General features: G+C 33.5%; 3 protein-coding genes across 5 annotated transcripts; 1 reads left to right on the top strand and 2 right to left on the bottom strand.

Annotated features, from left to right (window-relative positions):
- The first annotated feature begins 6,647 nt into the window (after positions 1–6,647).
- RDM1 (RNA-DIRECTED DNA METHYLATION 1) lies at positions 6,648–10,115 on the top strand. Of its 3 annotated transcripts, none has more exons than XM_088886052.1 (3): positions 6,648–6,781; positions 8,205–8,339; positions 9,499–10,115. In XM_088886052.1, the coding sequence occupies exons 2-3, from the start codon at positions 8,207–8,209 to the stop codon at positions 9,870–9,872; spliced, it is 507 nt and encodes a 168-aa protein (XP_088742178.1). In that variant the 5' UTR covers positions 6,648–6,781; positions 8,205–8,206; the 3' UTR covers positions 9,873–10,115. The 3 variants fall into 3 exon arrangements, with proteins under 3 accessions (XP_088742178.1, XP_011090690.1, XP_088742179.1); XM_011092388.3 differs by lacking the exon at positions 6,648–6,781 and adding an exon at positions 6,791–7,260; XM_088886053.1 differs by lacking the exon at positions 6,648–6,781 and adding an exon at positions 6,797–6,940.
- Positions 10,062–12,876, bottom strand: LOC105171318 (LOW protein: PPR containing-like protein). Its single transcript, XM_011092389.3, has one exon. It carries the CDS (start codon positions 12,752–12,754, stop codon positions 10,208–10,210), a length of 2,547 nt encoding a protein of 848 aa, XP_011090691.1. The 5' UTR covers positions 12,755–12,876; the 3' UTR covers positions 10,062–10,207.
- Positions 12,877–13,593: 717 nt separating this feature from the next.
- LOC105171316 (homocysteine S-methyltransferase 2) lies at positions 13,594–16,382 on the bottom strand. Its single transcript, XM_088886144.1, has 7 exons — positions 15,991–16,382; positions 15,098–15,154; positions 14,780–15,009; positions 14,556–14,685; positions 14,237–14,440; positions 14,074–14,145; positions 13,594–13,871 (listed from the first exon to the last, which is right to left on the bottom strand). Exons 1-7 carry the CDS (start codon positions 16,177–16,179, stop codon positions 13,719–13,721), a joined length of 1,035 nt encoding a protein of 344 aa, XP_088742270.1. The 5' UTR covers positions 16,180–16,382; the 3' UTR covers positions 13,594–13,718.
- Between the last annotated feature and the right edge of the window lie 2,505 nt (positions 16,383–18,887).

Below are 18,887 nucleotides of genomic sequence, written 5' to 3'. Positions count from 1 at the left end.
CTTTTAAGGTTTTTTTAATGTTGCTCTTCTAAAGATACATTGTTTCTTCTTTTCTTGGGCTCTGGATTTTGTTGTCCCCAACTGCAAGAATTTAGGAGTGGTGGTCTAAGGTATTGTCAATTGTTTGTGAATAAAGCATTCCCCTTCTCTTACAACTACAAGGGCTGTCTTGGGCGTTTGTGGTCTTATTAGAATCTTCAATAGTATCATCATTTGTCCAATGCACATATGTAATCATATTATTACCCACCACAGAGAATTGTTTGGACTATGTCTTATCAGTTTTTACATTTATATATATATATGTATATAGTATTTAGTGGAAAAGGAAGATGATGGAGCGAATATGACCCGGAGGTGGGCTTGGAAGCAACCATCTTCCGAAGAAAGCCTAATAGCTCATTGGTTTAGCTCCATGAAAATGTACCTGGGCTCAAGTGATTCCTCGACGCAACGGGATCTTGAAAGTTGTTTTATTTTAACTTGTCTCGATGATTTTGACATTGATGTGGAGTTGATTTTAATAATCATCTCCTTCAATTATCATGTATCAAGTTGTAAATGTGCAAATTCTCAAAATTCTATATTAACAAAATATAATGAGTGAAATACTATGTAAACCTCAATTATAGTCGGGACGATAGATACCTAAAAGATTAGGACTAGGGTATTTAAAAGAAAAGTCAAATAAATACAACTTTGATGGGGATATGTTAATCTGATGGTAAAAGGGCCAAAATACCCCTACCCCCTCCCCAATAAGGCAATATATCCATGTAAGTGAAGATCCGCGCACTTTTTATCCGGATTGAATCGCACTCGGACCAGATCGACCCAATACAAGGATTCAGAGCCAAGATCATTGGATCACTATGTATTGGAGATCTCGAGATCATGATGAGTGAAATCAATTTACGAGCATTTGACCCTATAAATACTTCGCAATCATATTGGGATGGGGTACTGCAAATTTACAAATTGACTTAAATACTGGTGGGCTTTGAGGGCCACTCATCTTTTTTGTTCTCAAGTTTCTAAAACACTCGATTAGAACCAATTGATATGCGATCTAAATCACCAATCGAATCAAATTTAAAGGGGTCGAACTATGGGAAAAAAAAAATCTATACGTTACTAGAATTCACTTTAAAAATCAATCAGCTTTGCCAACTACCTATTAGTACTTCATCTTAAATATACAGACAAACAGCACATGTAAAATTCGATGAAACAACTACTTTTCCTTGTAGATGAAAAATATGAAACATCTAGTTAACAGATGCGCAAACATTAACTTCATTAGTAATTGTAGAATGTCGAAAAGCAACTATATTGGTTGGGAGGGATGTAGGGAATGTTTATGAAGAATTTGAGGCTCAAAATGGGTTTGTGCCATATAGACAGAAGAAGATGTCTGAATTTAGGGGGTTGTGGTCCTTTTCTTTACAATGCATAAGTTGCTATATAGCACAAGCTGACAATTATGTGGGGTTCTAACTGCCTTACCATTGACTGACCAATATTTTGGGTTTGGGTTTTTCTTACCAAGAATTTTAGTTTTTTTTACAAAATAAATTTATATTAAATAAGACAAATACTTACTCGTTATAATTTATAATGAGTTAGACAAAGATTCAACTGTATAGTAGAACTCAAAACTCACAATATCTTAACATTAACAACTGTACTAATGATCTCAAATATGCATGTTACAATGAAGGCTTTTTAGCTAGGGTTTCTTGGTATTTTTCATTTTCTTTTTCCTCCTAAGTTGAGGTTTCTATTTTAGGGTTGGTGGCTTTTGCCCAAACAGAATATTCTAACATAATAATAATAAAATATGATTTATTATAAGGCTTATTCTATTATTATTTTTTTCTTAAAATAATACATAATTAACCCCAAATTTCCCATGGTCAAAATGCAAAAATCCATACTAGGTTATTGTGCCGTGCCGGCGGCCGCTCCGCCTGCCGCCACCCGTCTCTCGGATTACATGCAACCATCCGCTCATCCCACGGCTCAATATTTAAAAACCATGCTCAACTAGAAAAGCATCAAAAGCCCAAAAATAAGGTTAAAAAGAAATTCAAGAAACAAACACTTAGTACTAAATATTAGCTTTTACATTATAATAAAATCTTGGTTGACTAATCCTCAAAACCCCTCATTTACATTCAAAACACACAAATAAATAAATAAATAAATAAATAAAAATTAATTAAAATTGTTTCCGTACATATCTTGTGAGTATATCATCTCCATCTATTCTAAATTAATATTACATATTCTCGTATTACATTTCACATATTCATGTATTACATTACATGTATAAAATTCATATACTTTATACATTTGGAAAAGTATTTTAGGCATATTATAGCACATATGTATTTATATAAATATTGCGATACAAATTTATGGTAAAAGATCGAATTATTCACTATAAAAAATATAATATTAGTGACAAAATATTAAGTAACAATTCTTAAATTATCTAAAAAATATTGATTGAGTGGCAACGATTTCGATCCTGTCATAATATAGTTATGAGTGACAAAAATTGTGTATAACGTTGTCACTATAGAGAATCAATGACATATCTATAATGACAATATAAATAAGTGACAATAAGTGATTATTATCACTAGGTTTTCACTATACCCGTGTCACTATAGTGACAATTTAATACACAATATATTATCACTAATTCTTGCTAATTATATTTTTTATAAAATAATTTTCATCATTAAAATTTTAAAATTTAGATTGTGACAAAATAAAAATTTCTTATTATTAAATATATATAATTAATGACAATATTAAAATTATTCATTTTTTTCCTTAATTTTTAATTTTCTTGTAGGGTTTTGGGTCATCATGAACAACGTTGATGATTGTGTAGGGGCCAAGACAATCAATTAATGATGGGATTATGCAGGCATAATTAATTAATTAGAAGTACAGTAATTAGGTGACGGCGGAAGTGCTTAATTAGGTCCCATGAACCTCAGCCATGAACGAATAGAAATGGTAATAATCTTGAGAAAACCCCTCCACTAACCATAATAAGTGAAGCATCCACTACTCATTTTGGGACCCAAATTAAAAACTTTGTGATCATTAAGGTATATATATTCATAAAATTAAAGCCATCTATACATAAGGGCGTGCCCTGTCCTCTCCACTGTCCTGTCCTCCTCCTCATATTTCCATTTTCTTGGGTGGATGCATCACCTCATCTCAAATTAAACCCCTTATGTCCCATAATGTTATAATAAGTTCTCTTTTTTTTTGTCTTTTAATATATTCAAGAATACAAAAATATTTTATAAAATTTAATTTTACATGCTATGTGTAATTATATATTACCGGCATCTTTTATTTTTGTGAAAATTGTATGTCTTCCTTATACATGCGTGGTTTTTTTTTTTTCTGCTACAATAAAATGAAGTAACTAACAGAAAATATAGGGGATTTTTTATTTGAAAATTCATATGTTAATTAGTTAAAATGTTGAGTGATTATGGAATTACATAATGCATGTTCCAACTATGTTCTTACATTTATTTAGTTAAACGTTGCATGATCTCGCAATCTACCTTTTTTTCTAAGTTGATAGATGAGTCATGATCATACGAACTCTGTCTCACCAAAATATTGCCATATCATATGCTCAATTCTTGGTGTCATAATTCAATTTAATAATTCCACACACCACTACATATATATACAATTTATAATGATTATTTCGATTAAATCAATTAACTCTTATATATATATATATATCAGCAAACTGAATCTATAATTTTTAAAAATAAAAAATTATAAAACAACTTACATACTGAATTTATTTTAAAATTTTAACAAACTCCGAACTCAAAACAATCGGTATTTACTTTTTCTCTCCCACTCTGCCGAAAAAAGAGAAAAAAAAAAAAAAAAAAGACGATGGGTCTCTTTCTCTTGCCAAACACCTCTGACCACATTAATGCTTCAATAAATTTTTAAAATAGAATATTGGTATTAATTCTATAACTTTATAAAAATATTTAATTATAAAATATAATAAAATAAATGGGAGAGTGAGACTATCAATTACTCCGCATCCCACCAACATGAGCTTACTTAATTATATAGTTTTGCACTACAATTAATAATTTCGAATATATATTTATAATTTGGAATTATTTGAAATGGGAAAAGCGGAAATTGAATAATAAAAAGGGAGTGATAAAGTGGGAAATTGGGTGAAAACGAAGAGGGGATGGCCCATCATTCGGAAATGAATATCTAAAGGCCAAAGAAGAAGATATGGTCCTATACTTTTATCTTTGACTCAGATTTCCATGACAACATCTCTCATATACGTAAATAAATTACCTCTAAAAATCAACCAAAACATCTTAATTCTGATATAGTCTGTCAATTATTTCATTCATTAATATTTATACTGTGATAATTGTTTATTGATGCATACAATAATGTATTGTTGTTTCTTGAAATATAAGTGTACCAAGAAATGACTTCTCAAAAGAAAAACTTTGCCAATAATGAATATAAATAATTGAAGTTTTCTAATTTCGGATTGCGAAATCAATAACTGAATATCCAAATCGATAATATTTCGGATTGTATAATATCAAGAGTTGTCTAAGTTTTTAGTATAAATATCGAGTGAGCAACATATATATATTGGGTGGCAAAATTGCAAAAGTTAACCTATATTTTAGGATTATTTCAAATTTGATCCCATAGTTTATGAAAATGTAAATTTAATCCCATATGATAGATTAATGGAAGGGAAAAAATTGAAGAGTAGAAAGGCAGTCAAAGATGGGAAATATTCATCTTCTGCTTTTCTCTCTCTCTCTATATATATATATACTTTTAGTTTGGTGCATTTATCCTTGTGGTTTGGTCCCTATGACATTCAAATCACCAAATCCTTTTCCCTTTAACAACTCAATCTTCTATTGTACCTTCAATTTGGCTCAAAATTATTAATGCTATGTATCCACCAACATTTCATATCTAACTCAATATAATCTTTTCTCTTTCTTTTTTTCTATTTCATTTTTTGTAGCATTTAAAAAAAAAGAAAATTAAAGGAAGATGTTTGTATTGTTATTATTATAGTTGGTGCATTAAATTTAGAAATAAATGCAAAATCGTTGCGCGTTTGTGGCTGTGATTCAACTCCTCCCGTGTTGCATCTCATGCATATGATCTACACCAACCACCAAATTCAATATTTTCCCACGTATTTAATTCAATATATCGACACGCTACGATTGAAATATAAAATTAAAATAAAAAAATAGGTTCTAACCCTGTGAATATGGATATAATTCACATGTACTAAATAATACTAGAGATTTTTTTTTAAAGGATCGTTTTTCATAAAAATTCGTATATACACAGAATTAAATGTAATCTACCCCATTTAATATGCGAAATGGGTAAAAAGTTTTATGCTAAATGTAGAGATAATTTGTTAGTTCTTTTTTTACAAAATTTTTTTTACTTATTTTTCATATCATAGAAGGAAATTACATTTTTTTTCTATAAACACATTTATATAATATATAGGGGTAATTACACTCTCCTCTCCTAAGTTTTGGCGTAATTACATGTAAACCCCATGTGGTTTTAAAAATTACATCTAGCACTCTTGAAATTTGCTTCTATCATAAAAATAAGTCCCTCCATTAGTCAAAATTCATCGAATTTGCTGTATTAATAAAAAAATTAGAAAAAAAAATCTATATTAACACTAATCACTTATTGCAAGTTAAATAAATCTTTTTTATAATCAAATTACCTCATATATCTTCATGCATCAATGCACGTAAGGAGGTATATCTTCTTCATTATAAGGGTACTTTAATTTTTTTAAAAAAATATTTGACCAGTAATTAATCAATCAAAGGTAAATATTAATTTTTTTATTTATTTTTTATTAATTTAAGCAAATTTAGTGAATTTTGACTAACGAATGGACTTATTTGTTGGATTGAAGCAACCTCAAGAGTGTTAGATGTAATTTCTCAAATTACAAAAAATTTATATGTAATAACATCAAATTTCAAAGAAAAGAAGTGTAATTATCCCTATTATATATATAAGAGGAAAAGGGAGAGAGAATCCCAAAGAATTATAAGGCTGCTGTGCTGCAGATTCAAATCTTTATTAGTGAGAGAGAGAGAGAGAGGGGATTTGGGAATTGGGAATTGGGAAGCTGGATTATATTCCTTAACCTTGTCTTTACTCCTTCATCTTTTCATTAATAAGACATATTCTGTCTTAATCCTGTGCGCTCACTCTCACCTCATCTCCAATTATGCTTTGCTTCTCTCTCACTCTCTCTCTTACCAATCAAATTTGAAGTTGACATTAAGAATTTGGTTTTAGGGGATAATGATGGGCCTACTCCTTCATTGGGCCTATTTTATTTGTCAAGTAATTTGATAAATCCATTAAGATGACCCAAAAGGCCCAACTATTGGGAACACTACTTTGGGCTAGGAGAGTGGGAAGCCCATTTGAGTCCTATTTCAATGTTGATGAAAAAACATTATTTTTATTACTTCAAAAAACATTATTATTTTTAATTTTACTATTATTAACATTTATTTCTTTTCACTGTCCTTCATTTGTTCTTAGTATTATTTTCTTAATTGAAATTATTATTTGAATCTAATATCAATCTAACAGATCCTTGGAAACACTAGTCATAGAAAACAGGCACTACTCGCTCTCGCTATCGCTCTTCCCCATAGTAAGTAACGTCTCTCTTTCTCCCTCTCTTTCTTTGTATGTGCTTGTTGATCAATTGGTGGTAAAGAATTCTTTAGAGCATTCCCTGTTACACTGAACTAGGATTAGGTTTCTTTATCAAGAGCGCCAACCCATTTATTATTTCTTGATTTCTGGTTTTGTAGGTTCTCCTGTTTCTCTCTACTCTATTTCTTGATTTTGTGGTGTCTGTGATATCTGATTCTACATTCTTGAAATGTTCTATTGTCCTTCTTGAACCCTTTGTCGTCTGTGCTAATAGCGTTTCTCTTGGCTAACCAGAGTTTCTTTTATTACTGGAACGTTAATTTTTTTAAGTTGAGATCAGTTGGAAAAACGGCAGCCCAGGTTTTGCATCTTTTTCTTTTGGGGCTGGGGTTGGGGGTTTGGTTACGGTGGGCATCAGGATAAAACAGGGTTACAGCATTGCATTCTTCTGGACATTTCTAGTCTTCTTATGTGGTAATGTTATTTTTCAAGCTTCTTTCTTAGTTGAAGTTTAGTGTTTTGCTTATATAGCATGACGCTTGTCCATATGCTTGTAATAGGATGTCTTGTTTGGAATAAAGGGCTTATCGAACTCATTGGTCTTTAAAATACATAAACACATGGTGTTTTATCTTGTAAGATTGACATGGGGGACAGCGGACTAATTTTTTGGATTGTTCCCTTTTTCCTCAGCTACAATAACAAGCAAACTATATACTAAAAATTGTTCATTAATGTAAACAACAGTTTGCTGCTGAGAGATAATATAGATTACTTTTTTTCATAATATACATCGCACATAGAATTAATATTTGATTCACGGTGTTGAAGTTTGATTGACTTAGAAAATTCAAACTAAAATGTGTTAACCTGTTAAGGCGAAAACCATCTTGGTATTTGATAGAGGGCATTCAGTAGCTTGTGCACTGCTTTCTGTTTTGGTTAGAATTACTTTAGTGTTGTTTGCTCATGTTTTCGTAACATTACAGTAAATTCATAACCTTCTGGACACCGGATATTTTCCTTGCATGAGTGGGTTTCTGCATTGAACATCTAGTGTTACTAAAATACAACAATTTCGCATGGCTTCAAGTAGTATTACATTTATGCCTGGGGACTAAATAAAATAAGAAGTTATAGGAAAGTTTGGTGTAATTTTGAGAGCGTTCATAGACTTTCTAGGGAAGTCCTTTGCTTCTCATTTCACAACTGATATATTTTTTAGGGTGAAAATCTTCATTGTTTATTGGGGGTTTCAATAACCAACTTAACTGAAACCAAGAAGTCCACTAGTATTTGATTTTCATTTTCCAGTTGATTTCCTGTCCTTTTAATCGCATTTTGTCTCCAGTGATTCCTCTCCAACCCTTTCTAGTTTATGTAAAAGGTCCCTCTGTAATGCAAATGTATATGTGCAGCCATGAAGAGACCTATGCTGTCTAATGAGCAAGTAGAGATTTTATCAGATGATTCTTCTTCCTCCGATGCAGACAATGATGTCTTGATGAGCCAGCAGCTGAATGATGACCCTTCCATAGAATTATCTTCTGAAGGTAATTAAGTTTCACTGGTGAAGTCCCTTATGACTTTATTTCTCTATGCATTATTTATGACCTTGTTTTTCTGTCAGTTACAAAACATTCTGCAATTTATATTTGTAGAAAACATAATAGCAAGAGATTACTGACTTATGTCCACAGCAGGAGTCTTTAAGTATATTTTATGTTTCTAATCTAAACATTTTGCTGGGGAGGTTCATGGTCCATTGCTTTATATATATGGATGGTCTTGTTTATGACCTAAATAACTGTTCAACCTTGCATTTTAGTTGATCATGTTTACATAGCTCGTACAATTTATATCATACGTAAATAATGTTGATCTTGATGTGAAATACCAAGGGTTATGAATTTGATGTGCAATCATCACCATCTATGTTTTATTTACTTGAAGCACCTTAGTATAATGTGGATCTGGATATGTTATTTCAAAATTCATAAACAACAGAAATTGATGGGACTGATATAAGAATGCATTTTGTTGCCCTGAAAATTTCTTTCAGCCTTGGTGTCAAAGTGCAGAGTGTGGAACAATCTGGGATTTTGTTCTCGTTTCTTCTAATATGAGATTCTGCATGCCCTTTTTTAATTGACAAAAAGTTGTCTCACGAATCTTTTGTGAATGCCAAAGGTGTCGACTTGTTTCTTTTCTTGTACAACTGTGCATATGTATCAATACCAGTAAATAACAAAGAGCTACAAAAATACAATATTAGTTCCCTGTGGATCTAAGTGTTACTTCAGTAAACTTTTATGTATCATAACCAATGTCTGATTCATATCTATAAATTGATGTGGAAGCAAAGTTCTCATTCCTAATTTCTTATAGGAATCTATGTTTCACCACAAAAGAACCATCTTTCTGAAAGATGGTTGCCCCTTTTTTCTGCTTACTTACCTTTGCTTTTGGGTGTTTGTGTTTCTTCTACAACCAAGAACTTAGATGCACGCATGATTTTAAGAACTCCGAAATCGAAAATCTGGTTGCTTTTTAAATGGCAATATTTGCAAATGATGAAGTCGAATGTAGCCTTGATTATGACTTAAATCTTTTAATGTTATCCCACAACTTCTAGTTTAAATTCAGTTTACCTCCATTGTTGGGCCTGAATGGATTCGATATTTCATGTTTTTCCTGTGCCCTGGAATGCAGCATGGCTGTTCAGAAGAGCAAAAAGTTACCAAGAGTACATGAAGCTGATCCCAATACCAACTAAGCGTGGCACTGTTATTCCCTATACCTCATGGACTGGACTAGGCAGCTCGATGAAGAAGATGTATAAGCAACCTCTCCACTACCTCACCAATATTCACTTGAAACGCTTGGACCAAGAGAGGCTTGGAGCGGAGGATGAGGATGTTCCCCTAGACATGATCATCCATCCGTCTAAAGCCGAGGCCAGCATCTGGCTCATTGAAGAGGTCCACCGGCGCACTTCGTCTTCTCATCATCTGGCTCAAGTCTGGGCAGCTGATCCAATGTATCATTCTTTCATTGATGCCGTTTTCCCTAAGCTGGGGTCGTGAAATACAACCACCAAGAACAGGAATCTATGTTCCTAGAATCCAATAGGGTATCCAGGCTTGTGAAGAAGCTTTGGTTATTAAGCTTTGCATTTGTTCTTAGATATCCGTTGCCTGTTAGATATAGGATTTTTGGTTACATGTGATGGTCGTTTTCTTACCCCATGTGTCGGTAAAACTATTCTATAATACTGATACTCCAACAACAAATTAACATATATTTTACATCACTGAGGATGAAAAGAATGGTATATACATCTGACACAAGAAGAGGGATGATATGCTGATAGCATCACTGTTGTCATTGGTAAAATCTAGGCCCAGATACTTCGGTTATATTACCAGTAATCACGACAAGAACATGAGCCTTGCCAGAAAAAGTGAAACCTGTTGTTATCTCGAATAACTATCTCCCTGTCGTACACTCTTGACACCATCTTTGCAAATGAATGGCAATCTGAGCACATCCGCAGATTCTTAACAACTCGTATGGGCATTCCCTGACTAGAAGAGACAAGGCCGAAGGCAATGGCTAGCTTCTCACTATGTCGATTGAGCAAAAAGTCTTTCTCTTGTTCATCAATGTCGAGCAAAACATTCGTTAAATCAGGAACATAGCCTGCATGTTTGAGTCTGCAGTTTATCTCCTGAAGCATCGAGGCAGTGAGTGCATTCTCTGGATGAGATTCATCTCCAGAAGTGAACTCATGGACCACTCCATTTACCTCAATTGAGCTTGAACCAGGAGTTTTCTTCATACCTTTTTCTTTCATCTGCATCCTCACCTTTGCAACATCATCCCATTTGGCTGCAGAAGCATATATGTTCGATAGGAGAACGTGGACTCCTGTTTTGTCCTTGGCAGATTTGGTTATCAGCTCGGCTGCACAAGTTGCCATCTTTTCGTTCTCGTGTATTCTACAAGCAGCTAAAAAAGCACCCCAAATGGCACCATTAGGCTCCATAGGCATGGTATTGATGAAATCAAGAGCTTCATCCAACAAACCTGCCCGGCCTAGTAAATCAACAACACAACCATAGTGGATAATATGCGGAGTGATTCCGTGCTCTTTCATACTGTTAAATATTTGCATTCCTTGCTTAACTAAACCTGCATGGCTACACGCTGTCAATACTCCAGAGAAAACTACTTCATCAGGCACAACCCCTTGGCCGAGCATCTCATGGAAAAGCTCAAGCGCTCGTTCCCCATTACCTTCCATGGCCATTGCCCCAATTGCTGCTGTCCAAGCTGAGACATCCCTCTCTTTCATTGTGCTGAAAACTTTTAATGCACTTTGAGGGTCCCCACACCTAGCAAACATGTCGACAAGAGCTGTATTAAGCCGCATGTTACAGTGAATTTCATATTTCTTAATGTAATTGTAAGTCCATTTTGCCAGATCCAGAGCTCCTAAATAGCCGCAGGCTGATGCAACACTCACCATTGTGACCTCGTCTACCATTATCCCTTCATTCTGCATGGAGTGGAACAGCTCAATTGCATCTCTAAAGAAACTTTGTTGGACCAAAGCACCAATCATTGTATTCCAAGACACAATATCCTTTTCTGGCATCTCATTGAACAATCCTTGAGCTGACTCCACATCACCATTTCTGGCGAAACCTGCGAGTAGAGAATTCCATGAAACAACAGTCTTGTTGGACATTTGATCAAAGACTCTGAAAGCCCATTCTTGCTTGCCCGACTTGGTATACATATCAATAAGTGAATTGCCAATGTTGTCCCAACTCTCAAGCCCATTCCTTAAGACATATGCATGACATTGCATCCCCAAGCGAAAATTACCTAGTTCAGCTGAGGATGTGATTACTGACAACATAGTAACTCTATCCGGTTTAGCTCCTCCATCAAGGATTTCACAAAATATATCAAGTGCATCTCTCACCTTCCCCAACTTTACATAATTAGACATGAGTGTATTGTAAAGAACCAAATTTCTATCAACACATCCATCAAAAAGTCGCCTCGCCTTCTCAGCAGCTCCACATTTCATATACATGTCAACAAGTGCATTTACCATGACAGTATTGATTGTTATCCCTGACTTCTCCACATAATCCAAAACTCTCTCCCCCCAATCCATATCCCCCAACTTCGCACAAGCCGAAATCACACTCACCATGGTAACTTCATTGGGCTCAATTCCCTCTTCTACCATTTTAAAAAATAGAGAAACAGCCTCTTTATGGCTCTCTCTCCGGGCATACCCGCAAATCAAACTAGTCCATGACACTACATTTCTCTCACACATTTCATCAAACACTTTTCTCGCTCTATCAATTTCTCCATACTCTCCATAACAATATATCAAAGAATTCAGCACAAAAATATCACTATGAAAGCCCATCTTCACAAGAGAACCATGAAGTTGTACTCCCTCAGAAAGCCTCAAGCCTTTTGCACAAGCACTCAAAACAAATGGATAGGTATAGTTATCAGGCGCAACACCCTCAAACAACATATCCACATACAGCAAAACGGCTTCATCAAAAGCTCCAACCGAGGAACTCCCTCTTATCAAAGAATTATACAGGTAAATTATCCTACTACGGCAATCCTCCCTGATGTTCTTGAATATCTTGAAGGCTTTTTGGGCATACTCTAAGCTTTCAGAAGACCCCAATTGCGAATACTTGTCAATGAGCTTCGTTAGCACAGCGGCGTCACCTATTAGTCCATGTTTTGTGAACTGTCCATGTAGTTGTTTAATCTCTTGAAGATTCTTGCAAGATTTGAGAGACCCAGTTTCCAGTACGAGGTTGTATAAAATGGGTCTTGATTGCACTTGAATTTGTGGGTTTAAATTTGGTGGGGAGGGGATGGTCATGGGAGGTGAGGAGAGGACAACGGTGGAGGTCATAGCGAGTTACAGTATTTTAGCTGCGCAGTGTTCTCTCTTTCCACAACCTTTGACTGCCAGCAGCCGCCGGTCGATTCTCGCAGTTTTATTCATTTGCAGCTTCGCGTAGTCTTAATTATCTCATTTTGTTCAGAATTAAATAATGGAATTTTAATTATCCAATCGCAAGATTAAAATTGATAACACCATAGCAATTTTGCATATTAAAAAAGAAACAATTACATAAACCTCCCGAGGTGTGTCCAAAATAGAATGACCTCTATAACTTGTCTAATTCTCCTGACATTATTTTTGCAGTCAAAAGCAACTGACTAAAGTAAGGCTAAATTCTTTTTTACTCCTTGTGTTTTTTTAATGTTTAATAATTTAAATTAAAATCACAATACAAAATTAAAATTATATGTTCACTCCTACTAATCTAACGGATATTTTGTAAAAGATTTCGGTGGAATTTTTTACAACAAACTCTAAAATTTGCAATAATTTTAATTATTCTAAATCGATTGAAAAAATTATAAATACTTTTAAAATTAAACATCATTTAATAAATATGTTTTGTGTCAGTCCATTTTAAAGTGTATTTTGTTAGACGTCTATTAATTTTAAAATAATTGTAATTATAATAAATATCAAAAAAATCCTTTATAATTTACCCAAATGTTTAACTATAAAAATACACTCTTTTTTTAAATTTTCGTTACATGTAACCTCATCCCATATTAAAAATAAAATAGATCTAATAATATTTTCTCACTGATATCAAATCCCTAAACACCTAAAAAGTTGCAACCAAAAAATCAATCCAGTAAGCATTCAGAAACTATATATGGTACTGGATCTAAAGGAAACAAATATCATACAGTTTTATTGCTCGTTTCATAAGGTTCATACATAAGCTCGGAAACTTAATGTGGTCGGAACAGATACAAAGCACAAAGTTGAGCAACTTGTCTTCTCTCCCAAATCAGGTCCTTACAGCAGAACTTGAAAGAGTCTTGGAAATGGCTCTAATGGTGTTTGGTGTAGTTCTACAACACCCTCCAATTAGAGAAGCACCAGCCTCGCGCCATTTCCCAACATATGATACGAAATCTACGTCTTTCACTCCAGTTGATGGCTTCATCAAGAGACAAGTAAATAATTCAGTAACTACATATCATCAGACAATCTAAGACGAAAAAGTCATGAAAACTGATGATTAGGCCCATTGTATGATCAGTATGGAAGCTAACAAGCCCTCTTGGCCTATAGGCACGAGTTCGTTCATCATAGTATTACATTCTTAGTATCCGCGAAGAAGCTAGTATTAGTTGACTCACCACCCATTCCTTTCTGCTGGCATCATAAGTCTCGCCGCTGTTGGGATATACAAGAATTGGTTTGGCAGTCACCTGCAAATTGGCCGGGTGTAGAAGCAGCAAATTTACTACGAAAACAATAAACAAGGAACCTAAAGAGGCAAGAACCACGGGAGATTCGTACCGTTTGAATTGATTGGATCAGCCCATGAATGAATCTTGGCGGGGTACAGTTGACTCCAACTGCAACAACCTTCTCACACGAGTCGGCAATCAACGCACAATCTTGAATTGGATCGCCACTAACCACATTGATGCCGTCTTTGGAAGAGAAGGAAAACCAAGCAGGAATGTTTACGGCCTCCTCCTCAAGAAGCTCTGCATATGCCTATTACATGGAAAAGAACCGTTGTGCCGTCAAACAGCTATCAGAAATTCGCTACAGGTCACATTAACCTCAAACAGATGAAATGGTCTGAATCAATCTCAAACATCAAAGTTACCTTAGCTTCCAGCTTATTTGGAATGGTCTCGAAGCCAATCAGGTCAGCCCCTGACTCAGCCAAAACCTGAACTCTCCTACGGTGAAAATCTTTCAGTGTGTCTAAACCAATGTTGTCTCCATAAACCCCACTGCAAAACAAAAGAAAAGCAATACAAATCACTATAAAACATTAAACAGCTGCAGAGCAATATCCGGATCAACGTTCTTACAGGATAGACCGACCTATATTCGGACCCGTCAGCTAAATAAGCTCCATAGCTTCCGACCGATGCAGCAACCAAAACAGGACGCTGTTGTCGCGTTAGTACATCTCCAGAAATGTCCCAGGAGCCCTTGGTGGCCCTGTCGTAGTAAATATCCCGAGCCTCACACGCTATTTTCACACTTTTTACCAGCAAGGCTTCTCCTTCTTTCCTGGAAAGTCCCTTGGCTTCAAAACCCTGAAGAGTGGCCTGTCTTGTGCATAACCCCGAAAATTCAGGACATCCGTCTTGTGGGAATCTCAAATGTGAAGGGTAATAAATTCACGGAATCAAATACCTGATAAGATGCAGATATAATGATGTTTGCTCCAGCTTCAAGGTAATCCAGGTGAACCTGTTGACAAGCAACATTCATGTAACTTATAGTTTAGTTTACGTTTATTTCTACGGGAGCTCTATGTTAATTATATGATAGGTATAATATTCTTATTATTGTAAAATTAGAATATAATTAAAAAAATGATCAATCATAACTGTATTATACTTCCTCTTGATCCAGCAGATATTTACTAATGCAAATTGGTGTCTGAAGATCAAAATTAGTGAATATGGTAAGCTGCATTTAAATTTTCTAATTAATTAATCACCTCCTAATATCTGGGCTCTGTTATTTTCTGAATTTACAAGGAAATTAAAATATTTTTGTATTCATTCTTTCCAAATATAAAATAAAATAAAGATTATAATAGAATTAATAATTTTCAGTGAAGGAAAACACGTGTCGTACAGAAAGAACTGCTGGAAGAAACAAGAACGAGGTGGCTTCTCCACGTAACTACTGAAATAAACTAATGACAATGGAACTGAAAACCTCAGACAACTAAAGAAAAGAATCAACAGGACCGACTTATACATAAATGTAAATATACAGACATAGAACTGTAAATTTAACCAAAAAAGGAAGAAGAGAGATAAAGCTTTGTAATTAATCTAATCAAAATCATGATTAAAGAAATAAAGCAGCCAGTAAAATACTCGCACTTTCCTAGTGATATTTGTGCGTGTTGAAGTGATTCAGTAAACCACGAAACAGAATAGTTGCATGAATTCTTGAATTAAGAAACCTCGTACTCAAAACTGTTAACTTGAGGTAAAAATTTCTAAAGAACCTCGTAATATCTAAGCAATTTAGGAAATTAAGAATCTCGTGTAAAGATAATCAATCAGTACCCTTCTAATGAGATGAGGTGAGTTTATGAGGCACTTCGCACTCCACAGTGGATCATCGAGGTCAGCGCCGTGGCGCTCTAGCTCCGTCGCAAGTCCACCGTCTATAACCGCGTAGCCACCGCACTGCCGGAGGAAACTTGCCATGAAAGACGAATTCGGATGATGATCAACTACAGTTTCAAGAACCATGATTTTTTTTTTCAGAATTTATATCTTTCCTTCTCGTTTTGTCTATATATCTTCCGCAGACGGGGTGGGGTGGTTGCCACGGTTTTAGTGGCGATGATGGCGGTGGTGGCGGTGGCAGTTATCGTAATAGGAGAAAGAAGAGTCGTTTTTATTCTTTCTGTATTGAGAAAGAAGCAAAAGTTGGCAGGAATGAGGAGAAACCATTATCTCCCAATTTATAAGCGACGGATTTTGCGTCTGCTGTAACCAGTCTCTTGACAACTGTCCCTAAAAATATTTTCGGTCAGGGTTGGTGTCACGCAAATGCTGACTATTTTTTGAAACCCTTATTGTTTATTAATTATTCACTTTTTTTTTTTTGTCTTAATTTGTTTTTTGGTAAAGAATATGGCAGTGGTTATAGCGACATAGATAATGCCAATGTTTTGAAAATTGGACCCGTAATTGAATTGCATAAATTATTGAATTATTGGATCATTAGTTCGATCGTTCAAATCGAATTCAAAAAATTAGTTAATCAGAAATATGTTATATATATAATTTATAACATATCAGTACATTATATATTAATTTATTAAACATTGGTTGTCAGATGAAGCTTATTGTCCCACATTAGAAAAGTATAAGTCAAACTTGAATACTTTAAACTATAAATATGAAAAATTTAAGTTAAGTTTATTATCCAATATCAAAAAAGCTTAAGTCAAAATTTAACACTTTAGACTATATATATCAAAAGTTAAAGCCCAACTTATTATCCCAAATTGAAAAGGCATAAGCCAATACTAACACATTAAACTATAAACATTGAAAAGCTTAAGTTAAGCTTATTGTCCCACATTGAAAAAGTATACAACAAAATTTGAACTTTTTAGACTATAAATATGAACAGGCTTAAGCCAAGTTTATTGTCTGACATTGAAAAAGTATAAAGAAAAATGTAAATATTTTAAATTATAAATATGAAAAAGTTTAAGCCTAAACAATATATATTTTAGTAGATAATAATTTTTTAGAAAAATATTAATCATAACTAGTTTCTTAACTTTTATATTTGTTTTTAAAAATATGCTGCATTTACTTTGTTTTCAAAATTATGATATGGAATTTCCAAAAATAGTTTACGAGTTTCTGAAAATGTAAAGTATACTACAAAATATATATATATATATATATGAATGACTATACTTCAAAAATCATAAGAAATTAATATTTTTATTGTGATTAAACAAAATCAATACAAAAATTTAAGTATTGCGAAGATAATTAATTTTTCACATGTGTAAACAGTTACCATGGTTTAACTATGACCATTGTTCCTATAAAACCAATTATGATTAATTGGTATTTGCAATGATATTTTTATAATAATAACAAAAAATCATAATATTTTAGAGAGGCAGATACTGGAAACGAGAACATGAATTGGTTTCTACTAAAACAAAAAATTATAGAGAAGAAAGGGAGAAAAGAAGAGAATGAGAGTGGCATTTGGAGCATTATTATTCGTAGTCATGAGATGATAGTGATCACACTATCAAAATATTGGAGAATCTGTGAATTTAGCATATGCCAAATGTCCATATATATGGGGATATAAACAAAATCACTTAATTTCTGGTCTGCCACAAACAATTTAATTTTCACTGAAAATGATCTATAATGTTCTTTCGATAAAATTTACATCAAACAAAATTTAAAAATTATGTCTCGTAATACTCAGCCTAAGTCCTGACCATATTTCCATAGCAGTTATCTATAATATTTACAAATTATGGCTCTACTTATTACTTTAAAATGCTTTTTTTTTTTTATAAAAAAAATACAAAAATTGATTATTCCTTTTCTTTTAGACTGAATTACAGTCAAATCTCTTAAAGTTTGACATAATTATAATACCTCCTCGTTGTTTGAAAATTTTTAAGTATCTTTTTATCTTAACGTCTATCTAACAACTGGACCATTTTGTTAGATTTTATTAGGTTTTCATTCAATTTTTGTGATAAAAGTATGATTTTGTATCATGAATCATAATTTTATATTATTTAAATAACAAAATAATTATATCAAATTTGAGATAATTGTAATTCAGCTGTCCTTTTATTTTAGGGACATGTATCCACTAAGGTTGTTTGAAAAGTCTGCTTTAAGTCTTATCATGCGTGCAAGAAATGGGTAATAAAGGATAAGGAAATAGAGAATTAGAGGAAGCCCCTTCAGATAGCATTAATATATATATATATATATATATATATATACATTCTTCCTACCTTAGAATCGGAAATAATAATAATAATAATAGCACAATCACCTTTATCTTCATTGCAATTTGCAACCAACAAATATGTATATCAATTGGACAAGAGACCAAATTCATTAGGGTCATGTCAGCACCATCATCACTACTCACTCTTATCTCTTCAGCTGCTGCCCTTTTCCAAAATCAACCCTACAAACAAAGTTACGACAACCTTATCATCAATACCATTTCTTCCAATCAGACACATTCCCTTACGTGTTGTCATTAGTTTGTGAATTATTAGATTCAAAAACTTGTTATTATTAAAAAAGTAAAAAAGTTAGCGAGCTTTAAAATTATATCCATCAACATTCGTATCATTTAGAGGGTGTTTGGATGAGTTTATAAGATTTAAAAATAACATATTCAGTATAAATTCTTTTAAAAGAAGTAAGAAATTCTAGACTTA

This window comes from Sesamum indicum, linkage group LG10 (genome assembly GCF_026168435.1).
Source record: "Sesamum indicum cultivar Baizhima isolate 11 linkage group LG10, ASM2616843v1, whole genome shotgun sequence".
Taxonomy (NCBI): domain Eukaryota; kingdom Viridiplantae; phylum Streptophyta; class Magnoliopsida; order Lamiales; family Pedaliaceae; genus Sesamum; species Sesamum indicum.
This window is presented reverse-complemented; position numbering and strand designations above follow the sequence as displayed.